Source organism: Nothobranchius furzeri, chromosome 1 (genome assembly GCF_043380555.1).
Source record: "Nothobranchius furzeri strain GRZ-AD chromosome 1, NfurGRZ-RIMD1, whole genome shotgun sequence".
Classification (NCBI taxonomy): Eukaryota; Metazoa; Chordata; class Actinopteri; order Cyprinodontiformes; family Nothobranchiidae; genus Nothobranchius; species Nothobranchius furzeri.
In genome coordinates this window covers 77,355,875-77,374,471 of record NC_091741.1, presented here as the reverse complement: position 1 = coordinate 77,374,471, position 18,597 = coordinate 77,355,875, and the positions used below count along the sequence as shown (strand labels likewise).

The 18,597-nt window shown below is 39.5% G+C and overlaps 2 protein-coding genes across 2 annotated transcripts; both read right to left on the bottom strand.

Annotated features, from left to right (window-relative positions):
• Nucleotides 1-3,403: 3,403 nt before the first annotated feature.
• On the bottom strand, nt 3,404-10,136 carry eif4ea (eukaryotic translation initiation factor 4ea). The gene is made up of 7 exons (XM_015950494.3): nt 10,024-10,136; nt 8,949-9,052; nt 8,516-8,611; nt 8,178-8,241; nt 6,624-6,737; nt 4,642-4,781; nt 3,404-4,414 (listed from the first exon to the last, which is right to left on the bottom strand). Exons 1-7 carry the CDS (start codon nt 10,039-10,041, stop codon nt 4,300-4,302), a joined length of 651 nt encoding a protein of 216 aa, XP_015805980.1. The 5' UTR covers nt 10,042-10,136; the 3' UTR covers nt 3,404-4,299.
• A 355-nt stretch (nt 10,137-10,491) lies between these two features.
• adh5 (alcohol dehydrogenase 5) lies at nt 10,492-18,434 on the bottom strand. Its single transcript, XM_015950481.3, has 9 exons — nt 18,288-18,434; nt 16,814-16,915; nt 14,004-14,145; nt 13,840-13,927; nt 13,529-13,748; nt 13,089-13,349; nt 11,407-11,542; nt 11,194-11,332; nt 10,492-11,058 (listed from the first exon to the last, which is right to left on the bottom strand). The coding sequence occupies exons 1-9, from the start codon at nt 18,303-18,305 to the stop codon at nt 11,034-11,036; spliced, it is 1,131 nt and encodes a 376-aa protein (XP_015805967.1). The 5' UTR covers nt 18,306-18,434; the 3' UTR covers nt 10,492-11,033.
• Nucleotides 18,435-18,597: the final 163 nt, after the last annotated feature.

Sequence of the window (18,597 nt, the reverse complement as noted above, 5' to 3'; positions counted from 1 at the left end):
TTGGGTTGCATGAAACTGGTTTGACTTGAAAGCTTTAACATACACACATATATGTGATAAAAAAGGATATTTATAGGATTTTACCTTTAGTGAGATGTTTTTGCACTGACAAGAGAGTCACTTCTGCTTGAATCAGTCAGTAATTTATCAGCAATATTATTACAGTTTGCTACAAAATGTGCCGCAGACTTGTAAAACCCTGTAAATCCCTAGAGGAGAGCTAGGATTCTTACTGCTGATTATCTTGTCCAATCTTTTCATATCAAGCACATGTATGCCGCCTCTGTCAATTACAGGTGTCAGCTCAGATTAACAATTCCATCTATCAGGACATCAGGAACATCAAATCCACACACCTCTGGTGTCAGCTGTTAACACCGGAGGAGCACAAGATGTGCTAATCAGCTAAAAGGAGCATAGGAAGGGAAATGGGTTTTGGAAAAACTCATTCTGAACTCTGCAGCCAGTAGATGATCACCATCCCATTATTGCAAAGTCAGTCTAGACCAGGTAGACTCGTAGGTCTCCTAATGGGATTCTCATCGAACTCATTCATGCATGTTTTCAATCATTAGAGAAGCATAAATCATAAAATCTATTTTACTTATAAAAGCAAACACTGTTGCATTTTAAAGAGGAGAACATTCTAACAACCAACCCAAAACATGGGTCTAAAAACACCTCTGAAACATTTTCAATATGGAACTGAAGTGTGTTATAAAATAAGTCAGCAAGAATAAACAGGACAGTTCAAATGTTGATAAAACATTTCTGATAAAAACAGACAACATAAACGAGTGATACTGACTACAAACGAATACACAAATAATGGGTTATAATGAATTTAGACACGACATTCTATAAATTATCTCTTAATCGGGTAATATTGGTTTTGATTAAGTAAATAAACTAGGGATGTCAGATATTATTGGTCTACTTAGGTAGGTAGGTAGGTGGGCGGGCGGGCGGGCAGGCAGGCAGGCAGGCAGGCAGGTAGGTAGGTAGGTGGGTGGGTGGGTGGGTAGGTAGGTAGGTAGGCAGGTAGGTAGGTAGGTAGGTAGGTGGGTAGGTGGGTAGGTAGGTAGGTAGGTAGGTGGGTAGGTAGGTAGGTGGGTAGGTAGGTAGGTGGGTAGGTAGGTGGGTAGGTAGGTAGAGGCATCTGAATGTAATATTGGAAATGTTTGATATTGGTTTTTGTTCCAGGCAACAGTGGCAGGGTTGCAGGTTCATGCCTTGTCCCTTGTCGATTGTAATCATTGTGTCCTTGGGCAAGACACTTCACCCTCCTTGCCTGTTGGTGATGGTCGGAGGCACTGGTGGTGCCTGTGTACAGCAGCCTTGCTTCTGTCAGTGTGTCCCAAGGCAGCTGTGGTTACATTGTAGCTCATCACCATCAGAGTGTGAATGGGTGTGTGAATGACTGGTGGCGTGTCGTAAAGCATCTTGGGGGGTTGTAGAACCCTAGCAGGTCCTATATTAAATATGGGTCATTTACCATTTTATTCTTTCAATCGCACGTTTATGTACCATGCATGTGTTGCACGTCAGACACTACCGCTTCTTCTCCCCTCACTCAAAATGTCAAACAGATCTGAGTTGTTTTAGAGGTATTTTAGTTTGTTTGGTACAGCTGGTCTAACCTAAATGTAAATAGTTATATTTGCACAAATAATGTTTAAAGTTGAAGGGTGATGGGAAAAATTATGTGTTTTGTTATTTACCCAAAATTATTTAATCTTTTTTTTTATGATGGGGCTTTAGGTGAAACAAACAAACAAAAACAAAAAACAAAAAAATAGAATAATGATGCAAAGGTTCAATTATGTCATTAATTCTACTTTAATGGGGATATATGGGATAGACTCATTACATGCAAAGCCAGATATTTCAAGCCGTTATTTGCTAGAATTTTGATGATTATGATTTACAGCTCATAAAAACCCTACATTCAAAATCTCAGTTAGAATATTGTGAAAAGGTTCAATATTCTAGACTCAAAGTGTCACACTCTAATCAGCTAATGAATCCAGAACATCTGCAAAGGGCTCCTTAGCCTTTAGATGGTCTCTCAGTCTAAGTTGAATTACTGAAATAAATGAACTTTTGCTCTATATTCTCATTTTTTTCTGTTTCATATGTCCGAAATTAAGAATTAGACTATACTGGTACAAAATAATCAAAAAGCCAGAATTGGAACATCCCTCATTTAGACTAATTCACTGGCAGGACTGCATTGAAGCAGATTTTTGTATTCTGTTCAACACTGGCACACTATGATCTGATTATGTAACAGCAACAGACAAAGAAGCTCCAACTCTTTAACAGAGGCTGCTTGGTATGGTAAACTTTCCTTTAAACCTCTGGGAACATCCCTGTAGAGCCTTCCGTGTGAAAAATGTGTTTGTATTTTAAGAACAAAGGTGGACTGTGCTGGTTGCAATAGCAATTAGATGCCCCAGATTATTTAAATCTGCTTTTCTGTAAGTCAAAATGCAATTTGTGTAGCTGAATTTATACAAAAACCATAAGTGCCTGCAGCTTTAACACTAATCTGTTAATCTACTTTGAGAGTGTTACAATTCTGAATGTGAACCCAACAGATGCAAGGCTGGTGTTACAGTAATCATCAAAGCTGCTTCCTGGAGTTAATACAGGATCATTACATCTATGGTATTCTATTAGGAATGTGTTATTCAAAACTGGCCATGGAGTGTACTTATTACAAACAGAAATTCAATGTAAATGACAGGCAAAAATTTACAGACATATTTAATGTTTGTTAGAGTAGTTTTAACAGAATTTCAGATTTCCAGCACCTCTTTTTGCTCTGATTGTTATAAAATAGCTGAAGATTAAAGTTTGGACCAGGTGTCCAACCTTTCCACAAGGGCCAAGATCATCCTTATCCTTTTTGTGTACACTGCTCAGAAATTGGCCTTGAATAAGCATATTAGGAAAACTCAGATCAATAAAATTGCCCATCTACATAAACAGCTGCTGGGGCCACACAAAATCCCTCCAAGGGCCGCACTTGGTCCCCATGTCACACACTGGACATGCCTGGTTAAAACAAATCAATTATTTAATGTACCTTTTCTGGGCTGCATAGTAGGCACAGTTGGTAGCAGTTACCTCAATGATTCAAATCTCATGTATGGATTTTATCCGGGTACTATAGCTTCCTACCTGCCAATGACCAAATGTGTTTGGAGAATACATTGTCCCAGGTTTGAGTGAGGTTAATGCTCCCATTTCTTGTCCCAAGACTGCTGGGGCTGGAGGCAGCAGCTCCCATGACTCTACTAAGGAATAAGGTGTGCAAGAACCCCCTCACTTTCTTGAACATTCAAACTGAATAACCAGGAAAGCATTTAGTTTTAATCAGTTTAGTCATTGTACTATATCTTAGGAACAATGCGTCCACATCACTTTATTCCATTTAATACATTTCAAATTATACCATTCCAGCAGCACATTGGGACAGAGCACACATTACTATACAACTAGTTTCAGGTGTGTTGTACATTTTGGAATGGTAGAAAATAAAGGCAGGGTTTACATTGAAGGCACATTCTGGTTCCTGCAAACACATTTGTTTACCCGACTGAAAAAAGACCAACACTGCCATTTTACATGAAAAGTGTTCAAGATATATTTGCACACGCAAAAATAAATGAAAGCAAATGTGGATAATTGTCATTCAAAAATAAACTACTGTTGAGATTTTTCACTTCCAAAAATAAAATGTCTTGTTTACAGCTTAACAAGTTAAATAGGAATAGGTGTGAACTTCACCTTTTATATATTATTCATATGAAACATAAAATTCCAAGGCAATTACCATGTAACCACTGCCTGTACATTGGAAAGAAAAATGGTAAAAGTATTTCATGTAAGTAAAACACACTAATTTTTAATTGTATACAACAATGTGAAAGTAATGTATCACATAGGCTTTGTTTATTTTTGAAGACAAAAGTTCTTAAGATGCTACAAACCTGCTCTAATCAGTCATTACTTCAGGCATTGTTTTGTTTGCTACCTTTAGCATTAAAGACTAAACATAAACCAAAATAAAAATAGCATTCAGCCCACTGCCACAAACAAACATTTTTGAAGTGCAACATTTTAACTGTACATATTATCTTAAATACTTTGGTCACATGTCAAACACAAACAAGAACCTTAACTCAATTTCACAGATGTCTTTATCCCCTGATGTATTACATTCATTGACAGAAAAAGCAAACATGTGGACATTGCTGTCAAAAGAAAAATGGCAGATGACTCCACAGGTCCTTAGGCAACAAACTTGTTCTTGGTGGAAGAGCCGCTCTTTGTGGCCGTGTCTGCATGTGACTGGTAACCAATGATCACTTTTGGTGGAACGCCTAATCTTTCTTTATACACTCGCCTGGAGGAACACACATGTCAGTATGAGCACGTAGGAACATGGTTTTACTTTTAAAAAAAAGGAATACATCCAATTTAAAAAAATGTTACTATGTCCAGCATTTTCAGAATAGCATCAAGGAACAAATTCAAACATGTCTGAAATTGACTTTAGACTATATTTCATCTGTCTAAAGCCTGAAACTAAACATAACCTTTTAGTTGATAATTGTGTTTTTTGCAGCTCACCCTATGTATGTGATGGCCTCTTTGTTCTCAAAGTCTGTGGTCCATACAGCTATTTTATCTCCTTTGCCTCTCACATTAATGACTGCACCACAGACATCATCACTGTGGTCATCAAAGGCTTCACCCACCAGACACAGGAGCTACAGAGAGAAAAGAGATTTGCAAAAATAAAATTATACTCTTCAAGACCTTTAAATATACAGTGGGGCAAAAAAGTATTTAGTCAGCCACCGATTATGCAGGTTCTCCCACTTAAAATGATGACAGAGGTCCGTAATTTACAACATAGGTACACTTCAACTGTGAGAGACAGAATGTGAAAAAAAAAATCCATGAATTCACATGGCAGGATTTTTAAAGAATTTATTTGTAAATCAGGGTGGAAAATAAGTATTTGGTCAATAACAAAAACTCAACTCAATACTTTGTAACATAACCTTTGTTGGCAAAAACAGAGGTCAAACGATTACTATAGGTCTTTACCAGGTTTGCACACACAGTAGCTGGTATTTTGGTCCATTCCTCCATGCAGATCTTCTCGAGAGCAGTGATGTTTTGGGGCTGTCGCCGAGCAACACGGACTTTCAACTCCCTCCACAGATTTTCTATGGGGTTGAGGTCTGGAGACTGGCTAGGCCACTCCAGGACTTTCAAATGCTTCTTACGGAGCCACTCCTTTGTTGCGCGGGCGGTGTGTTTGGGATCATTGTCGTGTTGGAAGACCCAGCCACGTTTCATCTTCAAAGCTCTCACTGATGGGAGGTTTTGGCTCAGAATCTCACGATACATGGCCCCATTCATTCTGTCCTTAACACGGATCAGTCGTCCTGTCCCCTTAGCAGAAAAACAGCCCCAAAGCATGATGTTCCCACCCCCATGCTTCACAGTAGGCATGGTGTTCTTGGGATGCAACTCAGTATTCTTCTTCCTCCAAACACGACATGTTGAGTTTATACCAAAAAGTTCTACTTTGGTTTCATCTGACCACATGACATTCTCCCAATCCTCTGCTGTATCATCCATGTGCTCTCTGGCAAACTTCAGACGGGCCTGGACATGCACTGGCTTCAGCAGCGGAACACGTCTGGCACTGCAGGATTTGATTCCCTGCCGTTCTAGTGTGTTACTGATGGTGACCTTTGTTACTGTGGTCCCAGCTCTCTGCAGGTCATTCACCAGGTCCCCCCATGTGGTTCTGGGATTCTTGCTCACCGTTCTCATGATCATTTTGACCCCACGGGATGAGATCTTGCGTGGAGCCCCAGATCGAGGGAGATGATCAGTGGTCTTGTATGTCTTCCATTTTCTGATAATTGCTCCCACAGTTGATTTGTTCACACCAAGCTGCTTGCCTATTGTAGACTCACTCTTCCCAGTCTGGTGCAGGTCTACAATTCTTTTCCTGGTGTCCTTCGACAGCTCTTTGGTCTTGGCCATAGTGGAGTTTGGAGTCTGACTGTTTGAGGCTGTGGACAGGTGTCTTTTATACAGATAATGAGTTCAAACAGGTGACATTAATACAGGTAACGAGTGGAGGACAGAAAAGCTTCTTAAAGAAGACGTTACAGGTCTGTGGGAGCCAGAGATTTTCCTTGTTTGTAGTGACCAAATACTTATTTTCCACCCTGATTTACAAATAAATTCTTTAAAAATCCTGCCATGTGAATTCATGGATTTTTTTTTCCACATTCTGTCTCTCACAGTTGAAGTGTACCTATGATGAAAATTACTGACCTCTGTCATCATTATAAGTGGGAGAACTTGCACAATTGGTGGCTGACTAAATACTTTTTTGCCCCACTGTATTAATGTGACTATGTCTTACTGGGAGATGCGACAAAAACACCATCTTACTGAATCACCTGGATGTCAATGAGAAAATTGGTTCAGATACCTTTTGTGCTGAGATTTGCTATAAAGTATCTTTAAGAAAAATAAGCCAAATATTGAAAATCAAAAGGTCACAGAAGAACATAGTTTACCGTCTCCAACCAGAATCGGTCCAGATCGGCTTTTCGTTGTTGTTTTGACAGCGTTATCAGCCAGCGACCACCTCGTCTGTTTCTTTCATCCTCCCACATGGGTTCAATCCCATCCTGTAGTCAAACACAGACCTAAATCACTGAACAGGCACATGATCCGTAAAAAGCTCCAATTGTTACAAACTTTGATTAAGGTGAAACAGACTAAATCTCTGAGAAATTCCTCTAAAATAGTTAACGCATTGTGTACTTTTATAATGAGAAACTTCACATGAAGTTGTTGGTGAGACAAAGGGTGTTCTCACACCCAATTTGTTGAAAAGATTCAAACCAGGATAAATACTGCTTTGCCAAAATCATGGCACTTTTAGCATTTCATTAGTTTTCACGAATTTGCCAGCATCTTGCACTGGTGAGGTTTTAGACTAACAAATGTTACAAGTCAGTAGGGCTGCATGATATTAGGAAAACCTGCGATATTCAATAACAGTGCTTAATATTGTCGTCTGGCGTGTGACGTCTGCTCTGGGTTCAAAGCAAACAAAAACTAATGCATCAATTCCATTACAACATAACATTTTTATTGCAAAAATATGCAGCTGCACCTGCTACTGTATTAGCAGCAAAACAACAAACTGCATGCATGCAGTTTCTCAGTGACTTTAAAACATCATCTCCACCATAAAACTTTTTCTGTTGCTCCAAATACAGAAAAACATCCCTTACCAGGGTTTTTGAATTAATTAAAAAAAAATCTGAAAATAAATTTAAATGTTAAATAATAGTTAACATCACTTAAATGCAACAGCAAATTCTCTCATTGCTACTGAGCATTTTCTCCACGTGTCTCCTCTTTGTTTTGGTTGTTTTGGCATCCATATCAACCTAGCGTGCAACGTTTTGTGACTCTTAACTCATTCACTGCCAACCGTTTCCTGATCACTAACGGCCTTCGCTGCCAGCGTTTCTCACCGTTTTTACTGTTTTTTTTAAGAGTCACAGAACGTTGCGCGCTAGCATGTCGATGCCAAAACAACCAAAACAAAGAAGAGACTCACCTCTTACATCAGGAATAAGCCACGTGTTTCGAGCGTTTTCCGTTCTTTCATAATCCGTTGTCGAATTGTGATCGGCAGACGCTTTTCCGTTTCGCACCTCACTTTTTTTTTTACAGGAACGGCCCAAAATGATCTCCAAACACATGGATGTGTTGCTTCTTGATCATGTGATCTGTGACGTATGCGGATGAAGATCGGCTTCAGGGCTGAGATGTTTGTTCTCTCAGCGCGGGGGCTTGTTCCGATGCTCAAACAGTAAAAAAATGCAAATGACGACTTTAGTCGTCAATGGCAGTGAATGAGTTAAAAAAAACTGTAAAAACAGTGAGATACACTGGCAGCGAAGGGCTTTACCGATCAGGAAACGGCTGGCAGCGATTGAGTTAAGTAACCATTAACAGCATAAACTGGCATTTTGGCTCACATTCAAAGTGAACATTTACTAACAGAGAGCACAAAGTATAATTGATTAAACTTGAAAAAGAAAATCTCTTACCTTAAATAGTGAGTAGTCACACCCAGACATCAAGTTACTTGATAACTGAATGTGATTATACAATCTGCAAAATAGAAAGGATGCGACACAAAACATTCATCATAAAACCAGCAATGACCATAAAACTTGTGATAACAGTAAAAAATTGAGGTTTGTTCAAAGATTAAATGACAAGCGAACCGAAGAAACAAGTATAGTAATACATATTATGTACTAATGTTTTTATTTGTGGTAAATTAGATGCTGCTCATCCATCTGATGATCTTTAACATTTTGTCTCCCGTTTCTAAACATCCCTACAACCAGTAAAATACCACATCAAATAAAGATTTACTTACGCCCAGAAATCTTCAACAGTGTCAAATTTAGAGATGAGACGAAGATTGGCTTGCCACGTTTTGCTTTTGTCATTTTTGAAAAACCAGAGAGCCCACCTGTAAAACAAAAGGAGTCACCAGCAGACCACCATCTGAGCACAATACCTTTAACTATGGTTTATTTAGCAATATAAAACACTGTTTCTAGTCCAACATGTCTGCCAAAAATAGAAATAATGTTTTTATTACAGAGCACACAAAAGTTCAGGAACATCACTTGTTCCTTAAAATGGAATTTGATGGCCTCAGAAGCAATCTACAAAACTTGTAAGATGCTTAACTCACAATTTAAGCATGACAAAAAGATCCTACAAACCGACATCACCCATTTACATTTAACAACAAACAAACATATTTTCCCTGTGTGAAAAACAGAAAGAAAACAACAGCTTACTTGTTTTGTAAAGGATGTTTGATGTAAGCCTCTGGACTCATGGCCTTCTGAATGGCTGTTTCACAGGTGTCCTTTTCAGGGTTGACTGGAACAGTAGCCGATGCCTAAAAATAAGTACAATACAACAATAAATAAAGCACAAAGCAAATTACTTATCTGGTGGTGCATCTGGAAACTGTTACCAGCATGGTTATTTTCAGTTTAACTTGCCCTCTAACCATCTTTCCAACTAAAATGGCTTTAAATCATTTTAAAACGTGTGGGTGTTAATTCGGAGTAAATAGTTACTTGTATTTGAAGTTTTATGTTTTTAGCAAATATTAGTGTGACAATATTTTTAAAACACCATAATTCCCTGCTGAAAGAAAAAATACAGCATAGGTTTTACAAGCATATGTTGTGTTTGGTACTAGTTTAGCTGGTGGACTGGACTGAGTTAGGATTCTGGTCTAGCATCCCTTCACCACGCTGAACCAGCATGCATGCTGGGCTATACCGCTTATTCAACTGGGTTGTATTAAATTGCTTGTTTTCTACCATTTCAATCTCATTTGGGGCTCTAAGTCATGAGGAACTTGAAAGTTACTTAAAGGGGGGGAGACTTTAAAAAAGTTTTTTTGCCTTCTCTCGCTCTCACACACACACGTTAATGAAGCCACACACTCCTGCTCGCTGAGAGCAATTAGTTAAGTTAATTAGCAGAAAGCAACCAGAACCGAACTGAGCCTTTTCCAACTGACGCAGCCGTTAGAGCCCTTCATTCACTATTTCAACAGCTCAAACACCGACTGAGCTTTTCCAGACGGTTCTAACCATTTGTTTTTCTCTTTAACGACAAAACCAGTTGTTATAAAGAAACTACTCTGGTAACTTCGTATACAAACTAACCGTTAAAGGCCGACTTTCGTTTTAAACATGCTAAGTTGATGTGAACCGTCATAAAAGCGAGTCGTCAGTGAAGCTGACACCAACTCGTTTGTAAGCGTTTGCATCACACACACGTGATGATTGTTTTTTTGGGATGATTAACAGCTCACGTCGAGTGATTTAAACACCTTCAATCTGTGAAACTCACCAGCACAGCAGTCGCCATCTTCTGAAAATCACGTTCAGCGTTTTGGCGTCTGTTAAAATAGCTGATTGGTTCGCCCGCCCCCCATCGCGCATGCGCATTCGGACCAAATCATTGTTTTTATCGAAGGAAAATATCTTGGGTCGAGTTATGTTTTAAGTCACTCGTTTCCAATTATCTCCATCACCCGCTTTATATACATGACACAAGCAGCTGTGGGGGTATAAAGCACCTTGGCTTCCTTTTATAAAAAGCATTATATATACGAATAAAGGCAAGTAAGCCTTCAAAACAAAAATCTTCATTTGCAGTTATTTTACAGTTTGAAATACCTTTCTAGATCAGGAAGCAAAGGGCTGGCAGAAAGAGGTAGATTTGTTTCTCCCTTCTTAACAGAAATAATTTTCTTGTTTGTGTAAGCCGTTAAATTTGCCAGAGGTTAGGCTGGAGACAGAACTAGAACATGAAATCTTTAAAGAGGGCAAATAATTTTTTTATTAGAAACATGAAACCTCATTCTTTCTTTCGCGGTCTACAGAACCATTATGTGCACATTCATGAAGGCAGGTTGTAAATGAATACCAAAGACTGCAGTGCACAATATCTCTACCTTATCCATTAAACCCCAACAGCAGAAGCTGATATTTATGTGGATTTTACTGCTGAAAATTAACAACACTGAAGGTCCTAAAATGATCCAAATAATATGTTTGTCATTTAAGTGCAAAACATGCTGAGGGTGACTTATTTCTGAGAAAACTGAATTAAAACTGGGAACAAAGTAATAACAAAAGTTACACATCTAAACGAAATGTCAAATTAATCAAAAGCAAAACCGCCAAAAAACAAATTTTACATTTTTTAAGAAGTTGTCATTAGACTTGACATTTCAAATGATTTTTTTATTTCTTCTGAACAAAGTTTTTCTAACAAAGTGAAGTGTTGAGAACAAGGTTCTGGAACTCTGGAGGGAAACAGCTTTAAGGCCAACTGTGACTGAAGTTGTAGGTAAATCAGAAAGTCAGCACAGTCCGAATACTGCAATGAGAGAGAAAAAACTGGTGTTAGACTGAGAAAAGTCACACGGATACTAGAACAGCACAAAGATAATAACATGGTTTTACACACACCTTAGAAAAGTGATTAATAACAGCAGACATTGACATTTCCTACCTCTTCCCAGCATGCATGAGGTCAAATGCCTCATTGATCTTTTCAAAGGGCAGAGTGTGGGTCACAAATTCATCCACCTTCAGCTTTTTATTCATGTAGTCTTCCACCAGTTTAGGAACACTTTCCACACTCTTCCAGCCTTGGATGGGGAAGAAAATCCATTTTAGCAGCTAAACGTTTCCCATCAAGGATAATCACAGACTAATTCTTCACCTCCAAACGCGGTACCCCTCCACACTCGTCCCGTCACCAGCTGGAATGGTCTGGTGGAGATTTCCTGTCCTGCACCTGCAACACCGATGATGACACTTTCACCCCAGCCTTTATGGCAGGCCTCCAGAGCAGCTCTCTGAAAACACATCAGCTATACATTAACCCACTTTCAAATATTATTTGTACAAAAACAAAAACATTCATCATCGCTGACCAGGGGGATATACCACGTAGCGAGCTAATCCAAAAATCCAGGTTCTCTTTGAAAATCCTGGTTTAAATCCCCAAATTCTGTTCCATATGAGTAGCTTACCTGAAGCACCCCCCCCCCCCCCCCCCATTCACCATGGTAACACATGCTGCATCTGTGGCAGGTTTGCAGCTAGGCTTGCTAAAGCTCGGAGAATATGATTATACGAGAAATGTTATGTCCCCATTATTCCCTGCTGGCAGTTGCGAGGTGGTGTATTAGCGCCACTGCTGGCCCACAGCGGTTGCAGCAGCTGCAGATTTGTTCTTAGGGGCTTATTAATAAATTTGGAGCTGAAACCTTTAAAGATGAGTTGCATTGGATTTGCGTCTAAAGACATTTTGCATTTAATCTTCATTTGTAGCCAAAATGTTTCATTCCACTGATGTTGTTCCTGATATCAGCATTATTGTAATTATATGTCAGCTTTTGTCTGGGATGGACCTATGTCATTAACATGCTGTCCTCTTTATGTTAAAATAACCTTAAACTATCTTACATCTGATAACATACGATAAAAGGAAATACTTTACTGGCACACTGCTGCCATCTAGCGGTCGACATTTGAATTGCGTCAAAAGAAAAGAAAACACAAAATGTTTGCATGTAAATTATTCTAAAAATTAGATACATGGCTTTTGAATATCGATATAATATCGCAGGAAATAATATCATGATGTATTGCCATATCGATATTTTCTTACATCCCTATTTTTTACTTTGTGTGTAAATATATGTGCAAAAGGTCTATTTGTGACAAACGGTTTACAGCGTTTCTTTAGTCACGTGACCGCAACAAACATATTCCCAAAATTCACAGCTTCTCACTAAAATAAGAATACTTTTATTAGTCCCTCAGTGGGGAAATTGAGGTATCGCACCAGCACAAGTGCAGTAAAATAGAAGTAGTACACAAAAGATACCACACAAAAAGGATTTCAATAAGTAACTTAGAATTGAAAAAGAAAAAGTCCTAGAGTCTCTAAACATCCAGACTCTGGAACAGAACATGAAAACGACACATAAAATGATGAAAACTTGAATAAAATATGAAACGACTTCCAGTGTTGCCATGGAAACATGTAAACACTGAATAGTGTCAGTTACACGGCATTAATCAAACAGCTGGTGGTCTCTATTTTAGCTCTGATATCTTTGTAGTCCTCGTAGGCATGAATTAATGATTCATGCTCCTTCCATTATTATTTATCTAGCATCAATTAACAGGGGCTGCCCGTGTGAGCCTCGCTTGCTGCTCCTCGCATGACTTTGTGAGGATTGAATCCACCTGTGCATTGTGAGCGGTACCGCCATTCGGTAGCAGGGATTTATCAGGATAGCCCTGATGTTCTGAGCTTGCTACATGGTACAACCCCCTGGTCTCCAGTTTTACAAATCAACTTTTGAACAATAAAAAAATGCAATTCCTCACCATAATCTGAACATTTCCAATGCATTCAAACGAGTAGTCCACACCACCATCCGTCATCTCCACCAGAACCTCTTGGATCGGCTTGCTGTGATCTTTTGGGTTCAAAAATTCCGTAGCTCCAAACTCCTTGGCTTTCTCAAACTTGTCAGGGTTGATGTCCACACCGATGATCCTGGTTGCCCCTGCAGCTTTGCAACCCATAACAACAGCCAAGCCTACAGCTCCGAGCCCAAAAACGGCACATGTGGAACCAGGTTCAACCTTAAAGACACCGCAAGCAACACTAAGAACTACAGGAAGGATTACAATTTCTCTAAACTAACAAATACCAATACTGCAATACATTGCATGATAATAATTTAAACGCATGATTTGTCTTCCCTTTTTTGGAACATTTCTCCATAATATCTCCCAGTAGTACCAGATCCTCCTACACTTGCCTTGGCAGTGTTGATGGCAGCACCGTAACCTGTAGAAATCCCACATCCGAGAAGGCAGACTTTATCCAAAGGAGCTTTCTCATTAACCTTGGCCAGGGAGATGTCAGCTACTACAGTGTACTCCGAGAAGGTGCTGGTCCCCATGAAGTGAAACACTTGCTTTCCCTTGCAAGTGAAGCGGGAAGTCTTGTCAGGGAGCAGACCTTGACCCTGAGTTATTCTGCAGGATGGAAACACAAATAGGAAAGAAAGAAAGACATTGCACAATAAATGCCTGGGGACAGTCGTTTTAAACCTTAAAGTAACATTACCTTATTTTCTGGCAGAGGTTGGTTTTGGGATTTTTGCAGAATTTGCATTCACCACACTGAGGCACATACAAAGGGATGACAGTATCACCTAGGTTAAAGATTAAATATTTATATATTAAAAAATGCTTGTTATTTGATGTTTCTGTATAGGGACGGATGCTTACCTGGCTTAAATTTAGTGACCCCCTCACCCACACTTTCAACTGTTCCTGCACCCTCATGTCCCAGGATCACTGGGAAAAGTCCCTCAGGGTCGCTGCCACTAAGAGTGTAAGCATCTGTGTGGCACACCCCTGTAGCAAAGACCTGACAGAAAGAGTGTTAGAATATCATATTGTACTTAAAACAAAGTTTCAGCGATGGGGTAACTTTGATCGTCCTGACTCATCCCCTTAGTTATGCTGCTATAAGCTTCAACCTGCTAGAGAACATCCAGGTGGAACTCAAAAAACTGAATATGGTGCAAAAGTCCATTTATTTCAGTAGTCCATCTTAGACTGAGAGACCATCTAAAGCAGGGGCGTCAAACTTAGAGAGCAAGTCACCCCCAAATCAGCTTTTTCTCCTGATAAACTATAAATGCGTGTCTAATCGTGCTGCAGACATGTGCAGTAGTTTTGCACTTTAGTGCATTTTAGTTACATTTTTATTTTCTGCTTAAAACTGTCAGCGTTGTGCCGTTGTCAGGTAAAAACTCTACACTGCATTTGAATTTAAATCTGCCATCGCTATTGTAACCTTTTGAAACATTAAAGTTTTTGTTTTATAGTTGTTTACTCTTTATTCTTATTTTTTACTCTCCTTTTCTGCTCCTGTAATTAATGTCATTTCTGCTGTGATGCCAAACTTTCCCCACTGAGGAACAATGAAGGGATTCTTTTATCCATAGCCTTTCCAGTTCCCATTTTAGTGTAGGTTTAATCTTTTTTTTTACAGGCCAACAACAAAAGCCCAAAAAATAGCAATTCTCTTATAAGAAAATATCTTATTAACTTTCATACTTTGGAGCAGAAAAAGTGCATGAAAACAAAATTATTCTAGCTCAGTTTGCTCCATTCTGATTTACTGTGATGATCACCTAGTTTGGATTTCATAGAGAACACAGCTTTAGCTGAATGTTCCAGAGCCTATTGTGACAAGTGCCTCAGGGGTGTCAAACATACGGCCCGCGGGCCGGATTCGGCCCGCAAACGGGTTAAATCCAGCTCGCGAGATGTTATTTTCATACTTTACAATGTAGAGTGAAAATAAACTCTTGATTTTTCAATTTAAAAAAACTGCTTCCCAATTCGTCCACTAGACGGTGCAATAGGCATTGTGTTAAGCAAGCAAACCGTTTAAATTAAAAATTGCACCCACATTTTCCAAGTTAAACACATCTCTTTTAACAATGGTAGTTGTTGAATCTTCACTGCTTCAGCCCCCTCCCCCCTCCCAGCAGCCGCAAACTCACTGATGTGCCTGCAGCCTCTCAGAGTTCCTGCTGCTCTAAACATTAAAATAATTATTTCATTTTCTGTTCCTCACTTCTGATTACCTTCAATGGTGTTTGTTTGTTGCAACCACCAGGTACAAAAACTAACTTGTTTTTATTTGACTATTTTTCTGTCCTGTCTGTTTATTATCTTCCTGCATCTCCTCTCAATCCTAAAGAAAAACTGTTACCTGGGTTCATATATATTCACCTTATGAGTTACCTTTGAATTGCAGCTCTAAAAGATCTACCGACCGCAAAAACAGCGGAGTGCGTGCCGGCCGCACCGGTGCGGTGAAGTTACTGGAGAACGAAACAGGTGATGCGCTCTGCTCAGCAGCAAAACGCATCAGGCACAAATAAAATACAGAAAGCATAAAAGGATATGAGCCGACATAAACGATCGCGTGTTAAGTTTGTTTTTGAGGTGGCGACACTTTGAGAATGTTACTGTAGCCGTGCTCAGGACGCATCTGTCTGGAGCGCATCATCGATCAGAGCTCTGCGCCTCTTAGCTCAAAATAATCCCCAGAGTCCACACTGTGTGCGTCCAAACATGTAGCCGACATGAAGCGGTTCAAAGACAAAATAACGGGACTGTTGAGGAAGTTTGAGCTATGCTTTCAGATTTTTGGTGAACTTGAGAAGGACTTCCAAATTTTTTGCTCCCCATTCACCGTGAATCTCTCTGATCTCCCCACCAGCATTCAACTTGAAATAATAGACTTGCAGAGTTTGGAACCACTTATCTTTGTGAGCAAGTTTTCTCTGTAATGAGTATAAATAAAACAAATCTGCGCTCAAGCCTCACACAAGAACTTGAATCACATCCTGAAGTTGGCTGCCACTCAGGATGTGATTCCTGATGTTGATGCTCTGGTGAAAGCTAAAAGATGTCGGGTATCAGGAGTCAAATAAACTTAAAATGCTGCATGAAACTCTCTGATGTGATCTAGTTCTTTGAATCACTGAGGAATTTTAGTTTTTTGTACTTCAAATTTTCAAATATTCAGGTGTTTTATGATTAATAGTGATGTTGTGGTTGAACTATTTTAGATACACTGTCCTCAGGCTCCACCTGAAGTTGGCCGCCACTCAGGATGTGACTTCTGATATTGATGTGATGGTGAAAGCTAAAAAGTGTTAAGTAAAATGAGTCAAATATACTTTAAGTGCTGCATGAAACTGATCTAGCCATGCGATCTGTAAGCTCTTTGAATCATTAAGGAACGTTTATTTATTTTCAAATTTTCCAGTTCACCTCAGGTGTTTTATTAATAGTGATGTTGTACTTGTACTATTTTGGATACACTGTCCTCAGGCTCCAGCCTTGTTTTATATTGATTGTATTAAAACAAAGAAAACAATCTGAAGTTGTTTTTAATTGACCGGTCCGGACCACGTGGGACTAGATTTTCCCCAGTGTGGCCCCTAAGCTAAAATGAGTTTGACACCCCTGCTCTAGACTGAGACTTCCTGAGAGGTGTTTCATTAGCTCACCTTGATGCGAACTTCATGGGCCTTTGGTGGGGCTACCTCCACCTCCTCAATGGAAAGAGGCTTCCCTGCTTCCCAGGCAACAGCTGCCTTGCACTTAATCACCTGGAGGGAGGGGAGGGGAGGAGAGGAGAGGGAGAATAATTGTTCAAATAAGAGGTGAGTAGAGGTGAGGTTTGTATAGAAAAAAATAATCGCTTTTGAAAAAAATAAAAGCATTTCCCTTGCATCCTTTAGGCACAGTGTGTAATATTTTAGTTGTATTATCAAATTCTGTAAATCTTTTCACAAGTCTGTCCTTTTTTCATCATTTCCCCACAGAAATCTAGTCTAATTATTCCTATTAGCTTGAAATGTTGACATTTTTATACATAAGCTGTGTCCAAGCTCCAGTTATGTGCCATCTTTAAATGCTGTAGCTGTTTAGGGACAAACTAGAAAAACTGACATAAATAAATGTTGAACCTCCTTTGCATTATTAACTGTTGGAGAACTTCTCCATCCACTTTGCACATCTATAAACAATATTTTCTCACGCCTCTTTACAGAACCATTACAACTGCATGGTAGGTGTTGGACTGCAATCTTCTCTTTACAGATGTTAAGTGGGGTTTAGGTCTGGTCTCTGACTGGGCCTCAAGAGGATTCGATTGCATCCTTCTCCAGCCTTATATCTGTCTACAATTCTGTCCCTGACATATCTGAAAGTGGCTTGTCACGCATGATCAGTTGCACTAAACACGAGTGCTCCACGAACAGCTGGATCTATGCTACACTCATTACAACCGATCACAGGTGGAGCCAGTGGCCATGGTCTGCTAAGGAAATCATGGTTACCTCCCCTGACTGTGGGGGGTTGTGTCCTTTTTTAATGTCGGTATTTTTTGTTTGTTTGTTTTCCGAACTGTAACTGTGATTATATTTCAGTTGGAGGTTATAGGTATCATGGGGTAAAGCTAGCAGAAATCAATTGTTCTCATTTACACCCACTGCTGTAAAAGAACCTAAATCGTACTGAATGTATCTCGTATTTCCACCACGCAGTTAACCTCTGAACCTGCTCCAATGCTTTGCTTAATCTTTAACGTTCTTTCAACACCATCCCCGTCAGCACAAACCGATACAGCTTCACATTCCTTCGCCTCTGTAATCTGAGGTTAACTAAGCCCAAGTCTTACACAAATAATTTACAAACAAGACAAGTTTAATACAACGTAAAGAGAAAAAGCCAAAGGCAGGTCTGTTATCTCTCCAAGGACAGACGCTGCTGAAACTTGAAAGTACCAGTTGAGAACTGCCAAAGGTCTCCTGCACTTCGGTTAGTCCTTTGTTGCGTTTCATTCAACAGGAATTCATACTCAAGCAGGCCAAAACACAGCTTTTGTGCTACGGAAACGTTTTATGACATATTACAAGTAACCATGCACACAAATATGATGCATATTTTAAAAGAGTTGAATACTTTCAGAGAACTTACTTTTCCAGCTGTCTCCATGTTCGTTCTTTCTGCAAAGAGAGGGCGGCTTACGACGAGAGCAGCCGTAAAGGAGTTTGCGGACGAGCCAATCAGGAACGGGATTGCTCAGTGACGTAAGACTCGTAGTTGGAAGAAGAATCTGTGTAGAACGAGTTCCTTCCGTCCACTTTCTTATTCTTCTGGTTCTAAGATTCACATTGTATTTGTTAACAAATATATGTTTGTATTTGTAAATAACTTCAATAAAAAAATACTTAACTAATCTTTACATAACGGACAGGAATACCTGCTGACGCTTAACAGAAGTGAA